The sequence below is a fragment of the Aquarana catesbeiana genome, linkage group LG02, assembly GCF_042186555.1.
Source record: "Aquarana catesbeiana isolate 2022-GZ linkage group LG02, ASM4218655v1, whole genome shotgun sequence".
NCBI lineage: Eukaryota > Metazoa > Chordata > Amphibia > Anura > Ranidae > Aquarana > Aquarana catesbeiana.
Window position 1 is genome coordinate 554,129,623 of NC_133325.1, and position 20,797 is coordinate 554,150,419.

General features: G+C 42.5%; 1 protein-coding gene across 4 annotated transcripts in view; it reads right to left on the bottom strand.

The window, feature by feature from the left end:
* Positions 1 to 20,797, bottom strand: part of KIF21B (kinesin family member 21B) — a 151,090-nt gene that overhangs the window by 24,803 nt on the left and 105,490 nt on the right. For 3 of the 4 annotated variants that reach the window (XM_073615973.1, XM_073615971.1, XM_073615974.1), the window contains exons 23-28: positions 16,968 to 17,028; positions 15,221 to 15,278; positions 14,859 to 15,058; positions 3,092 to 3,163; positions 2,845 to 2,952; positions 2,696 to 2,734 (exon numbers count right to left, since the gene is read on the bottom strand). In XM_073615973.1, coding sequence (XP_073472074.1) covers positions 2,696 to 2,734; positions 2,845 to 2,952; positions 3,092 to 3,163; positions 14,859 to 15,058; positions 15,221 to 15,278; positions 16,968 to 17,028 — 538 coding nt within the window. The remainder of the gene's footprint in view (positions 1 to 2,695; positions 2,735 to 2,844; positions 2,953 to 3,091; positions 3,164 to 14,858; positions 15,059 to 15,220; positions 15,279 to 16,967; positions 17,029 to 20,797) is intronic. The other variant, XM_073615972.1, reaches the window with a different exon arrangement.

Sequence of the window (20,797 nt, forward strand, 5' to 3'; positions counted from 1 at the left end):
CCCCTAAGTGAAAATGTTCACATTGGGCCCAAAGTGTCAATATTTTGTGTGGCCACCACATGTCAGCTCCTGGACTGGAATCAGATGCCGAGGCCTCTTTCTAAGGTGAGTATTTCATAATGAGCTGGTATGCGCTGCATACTAGCTCATTATGCCTTTGCCTTACATTTTTTTTGTTTTGAAAAAAATAAAAATTTAAGTGCGGGTATACAACCGCTTTAATCGCCTCTTCTCAAGAGAGAATACATTCAGTTCAGCTAATCTTCCCTCATAGCTGAGCTCCCCCGTACCCCTTATCAGTTTGGTTGTCCTTCTCTGCACTTAAAAAAAAAAGGGGGGGGCAAACTTGTTGGACTACTTGGTCTTTTTTCTGCTGTCACTTATCTATGTTTCTATGTCTCTTTCTCCAGTTCCCCAATAGCCTTTTCATGAACTGATGCCCAAAACTGAACTGCATATTCTAAATGAGGTCTTACTAATGATTTGTACAGGGGCAAAATGGTGTCTCTCTCTGCAGTCTATACCTCTTTTAGCAAGAAAGTGTTTTGCTAGCTTTAGAAACCATAACTTGGCATTGCATTCTATTACTAAGTTTATGATCTACCAGAACACCCAGATCCTTCTCCACCATTGTGGAGACTCCCCTAGCTATTCTCCTAGAATGTATGATGTGTGCATGTTTTTATCCCCCAAGTGCATAACTTTACATTATTTCACCCTAATATTTCTGTAAGGGGGAAAAGTGAATGCAACCAGAATCAGCAACAATGTGGCACTGGCCTAGCACACTTATTACACTGATGCTGATTACTTGTTCACGTGCATCACTCTAAATTCTTAGTGCTATTGAAGGTGCTTAGGAATGGTAGTTTCAACATTACTTTATCACATGCTACTTGTACTTCAAATAAGGGTCTTACACCTATGCAGATTAGTTAATAATGAGGGTAAAACATGTTCTGTTTTAGCCTTTAAATCTGTAAAGTGTATTCATTTAAATAAGTATTTACAAAGCATCTGACTAACTTGGAGCAATTTTCTGGATGTTCATTCACACAGGGGGGCCTGTACAGTATGTAAGACCTGTTTGTTCATGCGTCTGGAGCTGTGTGCAGGCAACCTATGTTACTTAATGGAGATGTAGCGGCTCTACAAACTCATCTGCACATTTGAATTTCACAGGTATGTAGGGACGGGTGCACGGCCCCAAATGCGGACAATGTGTGTGTTCAGGGTCATGCACCTTTTGTCCCTGTATGCCTGCCAAACTTGGATGTGCAGGTGAATCTGCACAACTGCTGCTTCTCTATTGACTAACATGACTAACCCAGCTACAGGTGCTCCCCAAGCAGTCTTTCCTAGGTTCAACATGCAAGCATTGTAGAGAAAGGCAAGCCATGCTCCAATATAAAAAGCCAGTAAAAATAAGTATTAATTAATCTAGTGCAAATGGCAACATCACCTGAGTAACCCCCTATAATGCATTTCACTCAGTGGTGAGCTATTTAAGTAGATGTTCTGGTGATTTGCACAAAATGAATTGGACAAATATCTTTATCTGCACAAGCAAAGAATCTTCATTTTTGTCCTGACACATTCATTTCCCCCCTCCCCTCCATTTTTCTTTTTTTTGGGGGGACGAGATGTGCCTTGTGTCAATGTAGCCTTGATCGAGAGAGAAGCTTTTTTGTGGATATGGTGATATATGGAGCTCGTCCATTAGTGGTTATTTGTGTCCACATGGATGAGAGTACCGTATCACATATCTGAGAGATAGACAATTTCATAGGGCAGAAGATAGATAGCCCATATCCTCAGTAAGACAGTATTTACTAGCATATCTTCTATTATTCTGTTCATATCAATTTTATATGTGAAAAGATGGAAAGAAGAGACAGATATACCCCCATCTCTTGATACCAGGGGGTGTTGGTGAGTAGACCTTTAATTTACATATCCTCTAATACAGCCTGGAGCCTTTATATTGAATATAGGAGGAAATTATAACCCTCATATTGTCTATACATATATATTCAAGAGAAGTTTTCACCATTTAATCTTGGTAGATGTTAATATTACAACACAGAGATAGAACATTGATTTTTATATATATTGACATTGACCTCATCCTGTAGGTATACCTGATATGGTCATTTATATTATTTTTATGATTTACAGTAAAGGCTAAGTTTTAGTTTAGTGGCCTTTTGGTGCGTAGTCTAGTCTAGTTCTAGTCAAGCAAGGAATCTGCAGCAGAGAATTTGGAAATAACATAGCATGAGGGCATCCATAAGAATTAGTTGGCACATCTGGGGCACCTAAATTGTAGTTGCTAGATCACCAGTGGAAAAGATGTGTGAGCCCTCAATACCCCAGTATGTACAATCCCCCTGCCACCATTGCAAAGGCGCCCACCAACCCACTTGGCACCACTACACAAACACACACTTCTAAAAGTATCTAGTCAGTCAATTAATGAATAAAAGGAATAGCAGGGAATCGCTTTTAAGAGACCTAGTATTTGTACACGCAAAAAGGTAATATTAAAATGAATGTGTTATGATGGACATTGAAGGTAGACGGTGAGTTTGTTCTCAGGAAAATAAGAATATAGATATAAAGATGAAAAAGATCATGGCAGGTTAATTAAACAACATACATACAAGGAAGGTAATCCAAAATACTATCATAGTACCTGGAGACATCTGTGAAAGGGCAGTCACTCTCATCAGACCTACAGAGAAAGTGCAGTGTTAGAAACAGAGCGGGAAATGTTACAAAGACAGGGTAAAAGGTTATGATGAAAGTGAATTAGGTGTCAGGTAAGAGGGTTAGGTTTCTTACTTATCCAGTGCTGTCCCTGTGCTCTGATTACTTGTCAAGCGAGAAAACACATTTTTGTCATTGCGAAGACGCATAGGTGGCGAAGATGGAGGTGTCAAATCTGGGCACCTGCAATAAAGTTTTTAAAAAAAAGCCATATATATATATATACTTATATATTTATTATAAATATCCACTTTATTTATTATAGATAGCCAACTCATTGAATTAATGTGTTATTCCACTTTAAATGTAAAGAGAGAGTTACCTGGGCTGTCCTCTGTCATAAGATTTTCTGCGTGTTAAAGGAGATGTGTTAGGGCCTCGGGATTGCCTAGGACTAAACAGTAATCCAATGTTAACAGTTACTGCTGATATAAATATATACAAACAGTAAACTAATAAAGAGAGACTTCATCACTTTCATTGCTCTCATTGCTTCATTGACTACTCTAAATAGAGCATAATTTGGTTGATGCTTTATGCTGCACGGAATTGTCCTTTAAACACTTGCTTACTGGGCACTTAAACCCCCCTCCTGCCCAGGCCAAATTTTCATCTTTCAGCGCTGTCACACTTTAACACTGTACCCAAATTAAATTTTTATAATTTTTTAACACAAATAGAGCTTTCTTTTAGTGGTATTTGATCACCTCTGGGGTTTTTTATTTTTTGCTAAACAAACAAAAAAAGCAAGAAAATTTTGAAAAAAAAAGTAGTTTGTTATAAAATTTTGCAAACAGGTAATTTTTCTCCTTCATTGATATGTGCTGATGAGGCTGCACTGATGGACTACACTGATAGGCACAGATAAGGCGGCACTGATGGGCCCTGATAGTTGCCACTGATAGGTGTCCCTGATAGATCGCACTGATGGGCACTAGTAGGTGGCACTGATAGGCAGCACTGGTTATGAGGCACTGATTGGTGACATTGATAGGTAGCACTGATAGGTGGTACTGTGGGCCCTAATAGGTGGCACTGTGGGCACTGATACGTGGCACTGTTGTGCACTGATGGGGGGCACTGTTGTGCACTGGTAGGTGGCACTGGTGGGCACAGACGACTCGGCGGCTGCTCTCCTTGATCGGGACCGATGTCCCACTGACAGCTGCCAGTGATCGGCTTTTTTATCTCCTCATGCTATCAGCGTGAGGAGAAAAAATAGCTGATTACCAGCTCTGTTTACATCACATGATCAGCTGTCATTGGCTGATAGCTGATCATGTAACTGATAGCTGATAGCGTGAGGAAAAAAAATAGCTGATTACCAGCTCTGTTTACATCACATGATCAGCTGTCATTGGCAGCCTTCAGTTTACGCAGCGCTTTATTTATATATTGTAAATTCACATCTGTCCCTGCCCTCATGGAGCTTACAATCTAAGGCCCCTAACTCAAATTCATACATACTAGGGCCAATTTAGACAGGATCCAATTAGCCTACCAGCTTGTCTTTGGAGTGTGGGAGGAACCCGGAATACCCAGAGGAATCCCACACAGGCACAGGGAGAACATGCAAACTCCATGCAGGTAAAGCAGTGGTTGGGATTCAAAGCAACTACCCAAGTGCTGCTAGGTGGAAGTGCTAACCACTTTTCCACTGTGCTGCCCTTGCATTCCTTTTTTATCCTCCTGTCTTCAGAATGAAGTTTCCCTTCCTGCTTCAGTAGATGCAATGGATCTGTTGTGATGAATTCTTGAGCCTTTAAATGAGTTTTCTAGCACTTTGCTGATCCCAAGGTGCTGTAACATATAATAGCTTGTCATGACTGCCATAGTGTCTCTTGTCTTATGGTTAAAAGCAGACTGTTTACTTACAGTGGTACATGGAGTTAGGGTTCCTATTGCTTTTGCCCAGTATAGCCTGCCACAATGACCACGGTCTTCATGTGCTTCCATGCCCTCTAAATATTTCCAACTGGTCTGACTGCTTCTGTTTTTTTCCATATCAATGTGTCCCATGGCTTTATGGTGAAAATATAAAGTGCTGGAATGCATGACATGCATCCTAGCTGCTGGGCACTTGTTTTGCTATGCACGGGACTTTGTGCAAGCAAGGTGAAGATTGGGGCCTTGGGGCAAGAAAGTTTGCTAGAACATACACCAGTGCTCCAGCCACTGGTCGCTCATTCAGCACATCCCTAAAAAAATTGAGTGGCTCTGCAAGCTGTTCTGTACAGGCACTACCATGAGGTGATCATATGATGGCTATTTAAACCAGAAAGGGCCAGTGTGACACGGGTCACATTCTGGCAGCACTAGAGATTGCCACAAAATCTTGGTACATCCTAGGAGGGCGACTCTGGTCTAAGGTCTGGTAAAGTGGTGATACAGGGTGAACAAATCCTAATGCTTGTATCTCTTGCAGCCGGAATTAAATGCACAGTAGGAATTCTGTAGCACCTTGTACCATGTAGCAGTCACCCCTAAAGGAACAGCCCAAACAGAGAAGGTAGGGAGCATTAAAAAGTTTTGTTGCATTCAGGTAATACAAGTTATATGTCTCTGCTTGCTACCTCTCCACTTTAGCCCTTCTAGATCTGGCCTCAGCTTACACCTTCACTTCAGGTCTTTAGGCAGCGAGCATCGTCAGTACTAATGCACTACTCTATATCCAGGCATCCATCGATATACAGGACATGTATCTTCACATTCTCATAAAAAAAAAAAAAAATTCATTTGTATTTCTGTTTAGGGGAAGATCTCCACTACCAATTCATGTGCCTGCCATTTGGCCTCTCAACGTCCCCATGGAATTCTAGAAAGTCTTTCTGGTAGTCATATCATTGTTAAGGGAGTAAGGTATCAGAATCCACCACTACCTTGATGAAGTATTTATCCTAGCACACAACAGACACCATCTGCTTTGCCAAAGGAAAGACGTCTTCACTACTCTCAACAGTTTTGGGTAGATTGTAAACTTTGCAAAAAGTCACCAAGTGCCCAATCAGACTATGACTTACTTGGGAGCACATTTCAATACCGTCAGGAAGACCATTTCTCTCTTGATAGAGTGGTGGCACTCTGGCAAAGTTAAAGCGGGGGTCCACCTATCTATCGTTTTTTTTTTTTTGGAGTTCATACACAAACTTTTCTTCTCATGATTATCTACTCACATGTTCTGTGTAATAAGTCCGCCTGTGTCCGATTTCGTTGTAAAGAATAACTTATAAAATTCACTGAAGGCGGTTTCCATCTTCATTGTGGGCATTTGAAGCCTACAAGCATGTATTTCCTGGATGCGGTGAATGCTGGGAGCAGAGATGTTGTGATGACGCTGTTGCACAATGCATGCTGGGAAGCCTGAGACTAGCTCCCAGGGGACTGTGGGAGGTCTGGGAGAGGCTAGAAACACGCCTACTCCCATGGGAGGAAAACCAGGAAGTGCAAAGAAGATTAGAAAAAAAAAGGTAATTACGGCGATTTAAATTTTTTTACACAGCATGTCAGCATCTAGGCAAGGAAGAGAATGCATAGAGATAATGTTCAAAATTTGGGTGGAACCCCGCTTTAACCTCAGAAAATGTGCTACTATATTTGATCCATAAAAAGGATAACACATACTTCAGATACACCATCTTGGAGGGCACATTGCAAAGGAGTCAGGGTCAGTGGGATTTTAGTGCTTCTCAGTGTTCAATATACTGAAACCCAGTGTAGCCACCTGCCCGCTTCAGACTTTCACCCAGGTGGTCAAGGGGCAGCCTGTCTCTCTACATATGTACAGGACAGCGGTAGAACGTGTCAGGAAGCATGAAGAAATTTGCAGCAGGACTTTGCTGAGCAGGATGACCTGGATCATGAAGTGGGCCACATTTCAATCTGAGCCACATTTTGGGAATGTATGTACAAGGACCATTGAACACCTTGGCCTAAACACTCTCTCACTATGCTTTAGACAAGTGGTCCCTGCTCCCTATGATGTTTAACATGCTGGTGAAGAAATGGGGCCAATCTGAGGTGATCTTGTTTCTGTCTCCCCTGAACACAAAGGTGGTGAAGTTCAACCCAAAATTTTTCAGTGCTCAGGCAGTACCAATCGATGGTTTCACTGAACCTAGGCCAGCTTGTAGCGCTTACACCTTTACTCATGTTCCCCTGATTTACAAGTTCCTAAACAAGCTAGCCCAAGATCTACTTAAAGTGTTTGCAGTCCTATTATTGTGCCCCAGGCAACTGTGTTTCTCCCTCCTGTGCCAGATCCGCAATCAGGATCTGTGCCTGACTCAAAACTGACAACCGGATTTTTGAGAGGAGAAGGCACAGGAGGGGAGGATGCCTAGCAGTGGCGGCTGGTGCTCAAAATTTTTTGGGGGGCGCAAACATTTTTTGAGAAAAAAAAATCATCAAACGCAACCACTGTGCCCACAAACACTGCCACTGTGCCATCAAACACTGCCACTGTGCCAAACACTGCAACTGTGCCCATCAAATTCTACCAGTGTGCCCATCAAATGCAGCCAATGTGCCCATCAAATGCTGCCAGTGTGCCCCCTGCCCGCTTGCCTGGCACTTACCCTGTCTTGGTGAGGCAGCGGGTGACGGCGACGAGCGGGGTCCTTCGTGCATCTCCTGCCGTCCTCATCTCCCGTCCTCTCCTCCCGATAGGCGACCAATAGCGGCGCCTGTTGTTTCAGCCAATCAGGTGACAGCCGGTTTAGTGTTAGGAAAGCAAATATTCATACGCTTTTCTAACACAGTTTGTGCTCCCAGGTCACCTTTTTTGAAGCCCATTAGAGCCTATGGTTCTAATCAGGTGCTTCAAAAGCACCCCCCGCCGCTGTAATTCAAGCGCCCTGCGCCTGAAAAGGGGCTGGGCGCCTGAATAGGGGGTGGCAGCAGCGGCCATAGATAGATTCATGCATTGCATGAATCTATCTATTGGTGATAGAGGGGGCGGCGCCCGTGCGCCCTTGATGCATGGGCCGCCACTGATGCCTAGATACAGTGGTAAGCACCTTATTAAAAAACAGAACACCAGGAACAAACAAGACGAATAACTGAATTTCACATCTGACTTTAATCCAAAGAAACTGCAAGTACACAGCATATTAGTATTTCTTAAGACAGGTCTTCATATAGAACTGAGTCTTAATTCTCCAAGTCAAGATCTATACCTTATCAGCTTTCACAAGCACATCGTGGGTCACAGGCTAGTGATGCAGTTCTTGAGAGTTTTTATACAGTACATCCCCTACTTACGAACGAGTTCCATTCCGGGAGTTTGTTTGTAAGTCCAATTTGTTCGTAAGTCTAACAAAGATCAGTGCTTGCAGACAAAGGCTGCAAGCACTGATCAGTGTGTTTTGGCGGGGGGAGTCCCCCAGTCAGAACACATAGGCACAGCTGGGGAGATCGCTGCACCAACATTGCTTGTGTTGGTACAGTGATCTGTCAGTTTTTTTTCATTCAGCCCTGGGTTGAACAGAAAAAAAAAACTGTGCAAACACGTTTGCATCTTTGAAAGTTCACAACTCAAAGGTTTGTATGTAGGGGACTTACTGTATGTGTGAGACCACCAAGAGAACCTTGCTATCCTAAATGGAATCTTCGTCCCTTTGCTGAGGATGGACTTTCTACCATCCAGGTTCCAACTCAATCAGGAACTAGTCTGACCAACATTTACCATGACAGAGGATGGCTAAGGTCATCTGATCAATGTGGACAGAATCCTGAAAGCTTTTCTCCATGCTACGGTGGAGTTTAGAAAGTCAGAACAACTGTTCCTGATTCCTAGAGGGAGAAACAGGAACACAGAGGCTTCCCTGAAAATGCTATTTACATGAATCACCAAGGTCATCGGCCAGACTTATAGCCCAGACTCATAGGCCAGACAAATTCTCTTTTGGCATCAGAAGGGGTGACTACACACTTAATGCGCACTATACCCATGCCCTGGGTAACATTATAGATGGTGTCGATTGAGATGATCTGCAAGTCAAAAGTTACGTCTCACAACTGTGTAGATTTTGCCGCACTCACCAATGTTTAATTTGGACAAAAAAAACATTGGTTGCTGATTCTAAGAAATATTAAAAATGACTATATCCCACCCAATCTTTAGTAACTACTGTATTTTCTCTGTGTAGTGCCATTGAGATGTAGGAAAATTTTAAAATGCTTACCAAAAATTAATGTAGTTTGTATTTTCTGACCATCCCATGGCATCACAAGAGCCCACCAAAATTAGAAGTATCTAGCAAAGGCTAGGATCCGCTAGGGTGGGATACATTTTCTAGAGGCTTACGCTGGAGGCAGAATCAACTCCTGTGGCATGCCATGATGATGAGTTAGAAAAAGAAAATTATGGTAATCAATTTTTTGTTATGTGTGTATTTGTGGTAAATAATGTGCATGTTATCTCTGTATATGCTGTCAATTTAACTTGTATCGTGGAACCATGCAGTTCTAACATAGCAGAAAGAACATGTGTGCTTTGGTTTATCCAAGACCAAAGAAAGTACCGTATATCAATTAACATGGGTAAATAATACTCTATAAGACTTTAAGATTACCTGTACTTAGAGAAAAGCAGATGTTGTAATTTCTGACCCCCTAAAATGCTAATTGCCTGGCTGTCTTTGGCTTAAGTATTTTTGAGAGTTACTTTCCTAGCACAATTGAGAATGAAGTCACCACAAAGTTAGGATAGGAATCCTATCCTATCCTAATCCATTGATTAGGAAATCTGCATAATAATTTAAGATCAGTGACTCACAATATAATAATGCCCTGGATAGGCATGAAAGCCAGACAGCTGGTTTTTTCAGAAGCAGGTTCAAAAATGGTAGCTTATACAGTGCCTTGAAAAAGTATTCATATCCCTTGACATTTTCCACATTTTGTCATGTTACAACCAAAAAAGTAAATGTATTTTATTGGGATTTTATGTGATAGACCAACACAAAGTGGCACATAATTGTGAAGTGGAAGGAAAATGATAATTGGTTTCCAAATGTCTTTACAAATAAGTCAATGAGTCAATACTTTGTAGAACCACCTTTTGCTGCAATTACAGCTGCAAGTCTTTTTGGGGATGTCTCTACCAGCTTTGCACATCTACAGAGTGACATTTTTGCCAATTCTTCTTTGCAAATTAAGTGCTGTCAGATTGGATGGAGAGCGTCCATGAACAGCAATTTTGAAGCCTTGCCACAGATTCTTAATTGGATTTAGGTCTGGACTTTGACTGGGCCATTCTAACACATAAATATGCTTTGATCTAAACCATTCCATTGTAGCTCTGGCTGTATGTTTACGGTCCTTGTCCTGCTGGAAGGTGAACCTCCAGCCCAGTCTCAAGCCTTTTGCATACTCTAACAGGTTTTTTTTTTAAGATTGCCCTGTATTTGGCTCCATCCATCTTCCCATCAACTCTGACCAGCTTCTCTGTTCCTGCTGAAGAAAAGCATCTCGAAAACAAGATGCTGCCACCACCATGTTTCACGGTGGGGATGGTGTGTTCAGGGTGATGTGCAGTGTTTTTTTTCCACCACCCATAGTGTTTTGCTTTTAGGCCAAAAAGTTCAATTTTGGTCCCATCTGACCAGAGCACCTTCTTCCACAAGTTTGCGGTGTTCCCCACACGGCTTCTCGCAAACTGCAAATAAGACTTCCTATGCCTTTCTTTTCAACAATTGCCGCTCTTCCAGAAAGGGCAGATTTGTGGAGTACATGACTAATAGTTGTCCTGTGGACAGATTCTCCCACCTCATCTGTGTTTTTTTGCAGCTCCTCCAGAGTTTCCATGGGCCTCTTGGCTGCTTTTTTGATTAATGCTCTTCTTGCCTGGCCTGTCAGTTTAGGTGGACAGCCATGTCTTGGTACGTTTGCAGTTGTGCCATACTCTTTCCATTTTGGGATGATGGATTGAACAGTAGTGCTCCATGAGATGTTTAAAGCTTGGGATATGTTTTCATAACCTAACCCTGCTTTAACCATTTGTTTACTGAGCACTTAGACCCCTTTCCTGCCCAGGCCAGCATTCACTGCTCTCACACTTTGAATGAAAATTGCGCGGTCATGCAACACTGTACTCACATAAAATTTTTATCATTTTTTTCCACACCAATAAAGCTTTCTTTTGGTGGTATTTAATCATCACTGCTAAACAAACGAAAACCTTTTGAAAAAAAAAAAAAAAAAAACGTCTTTCAAATTTTGTTATAACATTTTGCAAACAGGTAATTTTTCTCCTTCACTGATGGGCACTGATAGGCTAGACTGATGGGCACTGATGATGCGGCACTTGATAGGTAGCATGGAGAGGTGGTACTGATCCGGAGGCACTGATGGGCACAGATTTGCAGCACTGGAGGGCATTGATAGATGGCACTGGTGGGAACAGATTTGCAGCACTGAAGGGCACTGATTAGCAGCAATGGTTGGCACTAGCATGAAGAAAAAAAAAAGCTGGAGATCGGCTTCTGTTTACTTCCGTGATCAGCTGTCATCTGGTGTGTTCCTTAGCCTTCATTATGCTGTTTGTTCACTAGGGTTCTCTAACAAACCTCTAAGGGCTTCACAGAACAGCTGTATATACACTGAGAGAAAATTACACACAGGTGGACTCTATTTACTAATTAGGTAACTTCTGTAGGCAATTGGTTCCACTAGATTTTAATTAGGGTTATCAGAGTAAAGGGGGTTGAATACAAATGCACAACACACTTTTCAGATATTTATTTGTAAACAAATTTGAAAACCATTTATCATTTTCCTTCCACTTTACAATTATGTGCCACTTTGTGTTGGTCTATCACATAAAATCCCAATAAAGTACATTTACGTTTTTGGTTGTAACATGACAAAATGTGGAAAATTTCAAGGGGTATGAATACTTTTTCAAGGCACTGTATATCTCTCCAAACACAGGTTTACTTTATGCAATTTGTTCCAAACCTGTTCTTAGATTTCCCCAACTACCAACACAAGCAGCTAAACTTCATTGCTGAACTCCTGATTAATCCATCTGTGTTTATGTGGGTTACCTGCAAAACATGAGCTGATGGTGGGACTTGAGAACAAGTTTGGGGATTTTCCCTAATTAGTCCATCAATAGTTTTTTTTCCTTTCACCCAAATAAATTATTGTAGTCCAAAGGGACTTTACTGTACTTTAATATAATGGAAAACTGTATACTTACCTTCTGTACTTTTCTTTTCCTGATGCTTATCCATGGCAGCATACATATGAATCATGAAAAATGTTACCTGCAAAGAATTACTCCCCATGCAGTGAGTTATAAACCATATGTGTGCTGCTTTGACGGCACCAGGAAACCAGATAACTGTTTACTTTCTGGAAATTTACATTTTCTTTCCTGGTGTTGAAAATGTGCCTTTTGAAGTGGCCCAGTCAGAGCCCAGCCCTTAAGGCTCCATGCACACTAGCTTTTTTCTAAGCTCAAAAAACACTAGAAAGAAAAAAACGCTGGATGAAAAAACGCTTATGCCGGCTTGCAGTAGCGTTTTAGAAGCTTTTAGGAGCGTTTCTTATTTTATTAGCATTTTTACAGTACATGAAGAGAAAAAAAAAAAAAGCTAAAAAAAAAAAGCTAAAAAAAAAAAAAAAGCGATTTTAGGAGCGTTTAGCATTTTTTCTGCTGGAAAAACACTCTAAAAACCTTTTTTTTTCCTGCTCCTAGATGCTGAAGCTCAAAAAACACTAATAGCCTAAAGTAGTGTGCATGGAGCTTAAAGGATAAGTTCACCCTTGTTACACCTGCCTGTACTCCCCATCCCCCCCTTCCCATGACAGTAGGCAGGGGATCTTCTCCCTGCACCCACTGTCACTATTTAAAAAAAGACAGAGTTCTGTGAATGAATGAACTACAACTACCGTCTGCAACTGCAGCAGATAGCTCATAACTCTTAAAGAACTATGAGGGTGCTGGTGAGCGCTCTCATAGTTCATTGTTTCTTCCTGCAGTTCAGAAACTGCCTGGCCCTACCGGAGGTACAGCCAGACAACTGACTGAGAGTCTGCAGGAGCCTGGCATTGCACCTGCGATCTGCTGATTGCGGGTGCAATGCTTTATTTACAGACTGCAGTGTAAAAAAAAAAAACCTGTGCATTTTTTTTTTTTTTTTATAAGGTGAACGTGTTGTTTGACCCCACAGAGATGCTGTGGAATGACCTCAAGAGAGCCATTCGCACTAGACATCCTACAAATGTGTCTGGCAGGATACTTTTCCTCCTTTGTCTTGTGTCTATTTACAAGAATGGCGATGGAGCAATGAGCCATGTTTATGGAGGGAAAGAGCAGAGTGACAAAAAGATGAGCTCATCAGTGTGCTGCTTCTCTTTTCACTTTCCAGTCACAGGGTGGGGAAGGGACCTATAAGTGAAAGTGAAGCTGCAGCAGAGAAAGTTCAGGTCCCCTCCCCTGCTAGACTTGGCTGTGTGATAGAATTGCGTAAATCTAAGGACTAGATTACAAATCATTTGGCAGGTAAAACATCTTTCATATACAGGGCCGGTGCTACCACTAGGCAAACTAGGCAGCCGCCTAGGGCACACTGCAGCCTAGGGCGCCGGTCCACTGGTTTCCGTACTCTCCGTCTTCTGTCGGTCTCCACGCTATGTAGGTTTTTGGTGCGGTGGAGACTGTATACAGTGGATGCTTCTGTCTGCTGTTTACAGCATGTAACTAACTCAGGTGGCAGCCACCCTGTCCGTAAGTAAGTAGTGTCAAAGGTGCAGAGCAGCACTGGAGGACTGGAACGGAAGCACACATCCCTTGCGTGTCACAGCCCTATGATCAGTGACCTGTCTGGCTCTCTCTCTCTGAGTCTCTGCCTCTGCCCATACATGATTCCTATACCAAGTCACGTGAGACCCCTGACCCCGCCCCCCGCAAGGTCACTGCCATTCATAGAGGCCGCTCTCCCTCCCAGCCTGTCCTGTACAGTGGCAGTGTGTGCTATAGCCTAATCGAATCGGAGTAGTGGGTGCTCCGGGCCTGGTGACAGCTAAAGCCTGGAGGCACCAAGGCAGGGTTTGTTCCTGGCACTGGCAGAGTCGTCGGATGCATGTAAGGCCCCAGTGAGTGAAGAACACTGACATTGTATTAGGAATCAGGTAGGTCAGTGTAATGGTCAGGTAGTTCCGTGTAGGGGTCAGGTAGTTCCGTGTAGGGGTCAGGTAGGTCCGTGTAGGGGTCAGGTAGGTCAGTGTAATGGTCAGGTAGGTTAGTGTAGGGGTCAAGTAGGTCAATATCGGTGTCAGGTAGGTCAGTATAAAGGTCAGGTAGGTCAGTGTAGTGGTCAGGTAGGTCAGTGTAGGGGTCAGGTAGGTCAGTGTAGGGGTCAGGTAGGTTAGTGGTAGGTCAGTGTAGGGGTCAGGTAGGTCAGTGTAATAGTCAGATAGGTTACATGGGCAGGGCAAAGGGAGTGAAGTCAGGGGCGGCAAAATGAAGTTTCGCCTAGGGTGTCAAAAATCCTTACATCAGCCCTGTTCATATATGCTTTTATCCTTTGTATTTAGCTGCTTTTCCAAAGTTCAGCTTTAAAGAGAAAGTAAAGCCTCTTAAAGAAAAAAAAATACACCCTGCAAGGCAAAGGCATAATGCATAGCATACTAGCTCATTATGAATTACTTACCTGAGATCGAAGCCCCGGCATCGGCCCTCCTCCTCCGACGCCATCTATCCGGTATGACTGGCCGGAGCCGTGATCACGTCACTCCTGTGTATGCGCACTGGTGCTGCATGATCGCCGTTAGAAACGGCACGCTCAGTGCGCCTGATATCTACGGCGCATGCACTGTAGACATCGGTGCTGCTATTCCTGCAAATATCTCCTAAACCTTTTAGGTTTGGGAGATATTTCTTGCACCTACAGGTAAGCCTTAATCTAGGCTTACCTGTAGGTTAAAGTGGTTGTAATGAGTTTACAACCACTTTAAACACAGTGCAATAAATTATGAGTTGGCTAGCATCTTCAATGGAGTATAGTTTTTGTGTTATGAGAGAATTGCTCTGTGTTCACTTGCCCAACAAGTCATTATTTATGTTTTTGCTTCAGACTTACAATGTGTTTCCCCGCAGTGGCAGCGTAAAACTGTGTGAGCCTCTGCTCCGCAGTGAACTAGGAGTAAACCCTCCAACATCCTCTAGAATATCAGTCAGGGATGCCAGGGACTTGGTGATATTTTTGGTTGAGGCTTCAAGTAAAGGGCTGAGAGATTCTGCAGAGACTGCCTTCACTTGCCATGAAAGGCGAGGTTCCCCCTGTAAAGCAACAAAATATATAAGTATACTGCACATCTATATGCTCTGTTAAAAATCCTTGAACAAAATAAAACATACATTTTGTTTTTTTTATAAATACTTTTTATTGGTTATAAAACATAAATTTAAACCTATTGCATTTGCTCTGATTTCACATTTTACCTTCCATTTAAAGTCATCATGGCTATTTGATCCTTTCATTGAAAAGGAAAAGGAGGCACTAGGAAAAACAGAAATTGCAATGAGAGAATGAGGAAAAAACAGATTACAACTTTATTACCTATTTTAGCTACAAATCCTGCATTTATAAGGTTTGTTGTAACTGAAATTTTTTACAAGGGTTGTTGAAAAGTTTGTGTTTTCCAGACCTATTCTGAGAAACGACTATTATGTCATGTTAGCTAGCTTCACAGTGTAAGCCCAGGTTCACACTGATGCGGGTTTGAAATTGTGTGTGTTCAGCTGAACTCGCATGATTTCGAACCCTCATGTCAGTCCGACTTCGGAAGTGATTTCAGAGACATCTGTGCGGGTTGCTGCACAAATGTCTATTGAAATCGTCCCCGAAGTCACCAAAAGTAGTGCAGGAACACTGTACCCAAATTAATTTTATATAATTTTTTGGGACAGGTAAAAGATTTTTGGTAATATTTATAATCACTGTTTTGTTAACTATAAAAAAAAAATACCAAAAAAGTAAGTTTGCTTACATTTGCTTTTTACTTTTTAGGATCCCACAATCACTGGTGGTCAGTGATAATTTAAACCCACCCTTTTTTTTTTTTTTATATATAGACGGGCACTCCAGAAATAAAAGTCCTCCCTGATGTGTGTTTTTTTTTTTAAATACAATAGTACAGAGGTGGTTGAACATACACTGTCCCTTGCCCGTCCCTTTCATTGATTAGATTTCAGTCCTGTTATTCATGGAGGTTCAGTATGGAACACCCTATACTCCAGACTATTACCCACCAATCAAGGCATTTTGTTTGCATAACTCTTATAAGAAGCCAGCCTACTGATTGAATCAGGGCCAAGGGCTCTTAAGAGGAGGCAGGGTGCTCTGATGTTTTTAGGAAGCTACGTACAGCACCTCTCAGGCCTTTCTCCCTACATTGTATAGCAAAGCACAGACACCTAAAAATTATTTCACTGTCTAAAGTCTCGTACACATGGTACCAAAATCAGAAGGGGATTGTCATTCAACAGGCTGTTGTCCGAAATTCTTACCATTAGTACACTCCTTTAGACAATTGTTTTCCAATTTTCGGACAAAAAATGTTGGATGACAGGCTAGTAAATTTTTGGCGAACGATGGCTCCATGTCTGATTTTCGGATGGTCAGTACACAAATCCGTCACACAAAAGTCAAAAGTACAAACACGCATGTGCTGAATCAAGGAACAACTGGGACGTTCGTTATCTAGATTTAAAATTCGTAAGGCGGCAATTGATGAAATGTCAAAATTCTTCTCTTCTTTAATGGGATAATAATGAAGCTGCTTTGCATGTAGTTATGCTAAACGTATTTTAAAAGGCATTTGTTTTGTACGGTCTGAAAATCACGAATCAACGCTCACCAAACTTCTACTAACAGGGAATTAGCAGAAGGGGCCCAAAGGGTGGCGCTTGAGAAATGAACTTCCTCTTTATACTCTCATAGTACATCACTACGTTCGTGTTTTTCAAACGACAATGTGCATACCATTAGTATGGAAGACAAGATCCTGGCACACGCCCTTTTGCTAAAATTAACATCTTTTGATAGCATACACTAGCGAGCTGAGCAAATCACTGGTAAATGGCATAGTTTTGGCAATACAAAACTAAGAGGCCTTGTTTGAGCGCTGTCCAACCATAGTAAATGTCCACTTTTTGTCATTAACATTCTGCTAATTTACAAACCTACCTTCCATCGGACATTTGGCTGATTTCTGACACCTCTTCATCTGTGCTAGCATACCCATTCTCTGTAACACAATTAGTGTATGAAATTAGATTTACACAATGAGCTACATAACATTATTTAAAGATTAAAGTATATCTTAAATTAGGGAAGGAGTATCAACCCGGTCAGGTTTTTACTGCTGCCCTTCTGTGTCCCCATTAGGAAAATTTATTCTTTACATTCATTTTATTGATCATTGCCACTGGGAATGAAAATAAGGGGAAAAAAATAGCCTGTAAAAGGAATAGAGGGGGCGTTTTTCAATGGGGACACTGGCTGTCGTAGGAACGGTCCAAGAAAAGATTTTCATCACTTTCTGTTGTGTCCATGAGACAAGAAGGAAACCTAGGGTTGCCACCTCATCCCTTTAAACCCGAACACATATTTCACAGGTTCTGTGGCTGATTAAGGTAGTAATTAAACTCACTTGGTGCCTTATCTGCATTCATTTAGCCTCAGAACCTGTGTAATTCATATGTGTTCAGGTTTAAAGGGATGAGGTGGCAACCCTAAGGAAACCTCTCCAATAACAAGTGACACTGATTTTAACCATCTCGGACTTTATTCAAAACAAAAAAAATTGCCCTGCCATGGTGTGAAAAGGCTTTTGTGTGACCTAGGGTTCTCATCCAGAAAGGTTGATGGTCTCCAGGTCGCTTGTCTCATACAGAATGAAACTGGATTGTCAGTTTCCTTAGAGGTTGGTAAAACTCGGTTTGGACACACAATACGAAAATCGGAAGAAAAATTTCATCCAACAAACAATTTGACGATTTTCGGATCGTTAGTACGGTGCTTTCGACAGCCGATTCTGGTTTTTCATCCAACAAAAGCTGGATGTGCAGACTATAAAATTATTGTCGTACGTGAACTCAACATCCAATTTTCGATTAATTAGTGCGGTTTTCATACGTAAAAAATCGTAAGAGTAAGGCCCCATTCACACTATTAGATTTTCTGCTGATTTTTGTCTTGAGATTTACCAAAACCATGTAGTGCAAGGGCCTGCCTGATTGCATACAAATTGAAGCTCTTAAAGGGTTTGTAAACCTACGTGTTTATTCACCTTAATGCATCCTATGCATTAAGGGGAAAAAACACCTGGTAGTGACCAGCCCCCTAGCCCCCCCGTTTTACTTACATTAGCCCTGGAACTTGACCCACGGGGATGTGCCTGGGGTTCACGGCTCTTGATTGGATAGATTGATAGCAGCGCAGCCATTGGCTCCCGCTGCTGTCAATCAAATCCAATGATGCGGGTGCCAGGGGGCGGGGCCGAGTCCTGCATTTGGCCTCTATGGACGCCGAATACTGGACTCGGGAGGGCGCCCGCAAGGTAATCCCCCGGGAGATCGCTTCTCTGAGGGGGTTACCAGATGTGGGGAGGAGCCGCGAGAGCCACCGGGGGACCCCAGAAGAGCAGGTTCGGGGCCACTCTGTGCAAAACAAGCTGCACGGTGGAGGTAAGTATGATATGTTTGTTATTTAAAAAAAAAAAAAACGAACCCTTACAATCACTTTATGGTTTGACCTCATATTATATGGTTTTGGTAAATTTGAAGCCAAAAAGCTGCCGAAAATCTAATAGTGTGTATGGGGCCTAAGACTACGTATGCTCAGAAACGAAAGAATACATACAAAACTAGTCAACACATTATGTCACTTTTGAAGTTGTATTCTGTCATACGAGAATTTTCGTACGGTGAGGAACCTCTTCCCTTTCGACATGAGACTAGCATACAACAAAAAACGGAGGAACGGTCGTCCAAAAATCTGATCATGTGTTAATTAGGAGGGATTCATGCAGGCCATATACATGGATGGAATTCCAAACGATTTGTCGATCGAAAATCAAACATTTGTACGTTTTGTAATCTGATTGTGCCACTATTGGTTTTGAAATTCGACCAAGCCTTCAATTTCACCTCATGTTGCTACGGAAAAGAACATTTGTGGCTGGGAATCTTTTCTTTCCAGGTCACAAGATCATGCGCATTTTTTTTTCAATTATATTTCTCGCATGATTCTCCCATCATTTGATTAGAAATTCGTTCGTTTTTAAAAAAAATTTCCCGATCACTCAAATTTGATGGCTGCAACATGCCCGATCACTCAAATTCGATGGCTGCACAAAAATCGGCCACTACTGCGGCCCCACTAGTGGTTGAAAATTGAACAATTATTCAAAGGTGCGATTTTCGAACGAAAAATCGTTCGGAATTCAACACGTGTATGGCCGGCATAAGTCTCCAACCCTGAGTCCAGGTTTTGCGAAAAACCAGCCACCCTTTTATTAGAGACCTGAGTATGGTTCGGGGCTCCACCCTGACAGACAGAGTAGGTCTCAGTAGTCAGGAGGGCTCCTAGCAGCCAGATGGGAACCAGTATGGCAGGGAGCTGTTAGGTGATTGCATTGAATTTGTGTAAGAAAACTGTCTGGAGGAGACAGACACAAGGGCCTTAGGATTGAGGCCAGAGCAGCAGCACGGCAAGTGTAAGCCAGGAGGCTGATGAACAATTGTTTTCTGTCATAGAAATGCTTAAAAACCCCTGTGAGAGAAACCCATGCGTTGAAGTGAAACTTTGGGTTAAAAAAAATGGGCAAAAAAATAACCTTAGGTTGCAAGGACATGGGCATAAAAAATTCAGTTTTTTTTGGCATACAGCATATTTTTTTATACCTCTAAACGCAATTTTATGTAAGCCTATGTGGCTATGCGCATCAGGCATTAAATTAGTATTTTAAGATCAGCTTTCAGAGGCATAAAAAAATTGCACGAAAGCTGTGTTCAGGGAGGAACTTATGAGCATAATTTACACATGCACTGGGTTATATGTGTGTAAATGTGCACAAACGTATGAGCGTAAATGTATTCCAATTGCCAGAATAAATTAATATTCCTGCCAGTAGAAAGCATTTCCACTCAAGGCCATGCCTGCATACATGCGTGTACATACTCAACATAAGAGGCAATTTTTTCTGCCAAGTTCTGGCAAAAAAAAATTTTGCAGATTTGGAGCATAAATTCATATACCTGCGTGCATGAGGCCTATAAAGGAAGATTTAAAGTGGCTGTGTGATTAAGCCCGGGTTCACACCTATGCGAATTAGATGCGGCTTACACCGCATCTAATTCGCAGGACATTTTAAAATACATTCATATGAATGTATCTGGTTCACATATGTGCGTTGCATTCGCACTGCGCATTGCACAAAAAACGTGTGCGTTTTTTGGGCATTGCGGTGCGAACTACAAGCCTATTATCTCCTATGGGAACGCATCTGATTCGCAGATGCATTGCGTTCTGAACAAAGATTTTCTCTTTCTCCTCACTACACCTCCCCCTCTCCCCCCCCTCCCCCTCTCCCCCCCCTCCCCCTCTCCCCCCCTCCCTCCCCCTCTCCCCTCCCTCCCCCTCTCCCCTCCCTCCCCCTCTCCCCTCCCTCCCTCCCCCTCTCCCCTCCCCCTCTCCCCTCCCTCCCTCCCCCTCTCCCCTCCCTCCCTCCCCCTCTCCCCCTCTCCCCTCCCCCTCTCCCCTCCCCCTCTCCCCTCCCTCTCCCCTCCCTCCCCCTCTCCCCCCCTCTCCCCCCCCTCCCTCCCCCTCTCCCTCCCCTCCCTCCCCCTCTCCCTGCTCTCTAATCCTGAGCAAAAACGCAATGAATCCGTTGAACAGGAGATTGTTATCTCCCCAGTGAAACCTGAGCTTCAATTCGCACCGCACAAGTGTGAAACCAGGCTAAAGCTTTGCCGTTTGAAGTTGCTTTCCACAATGAATTTAAAAAAATTGCA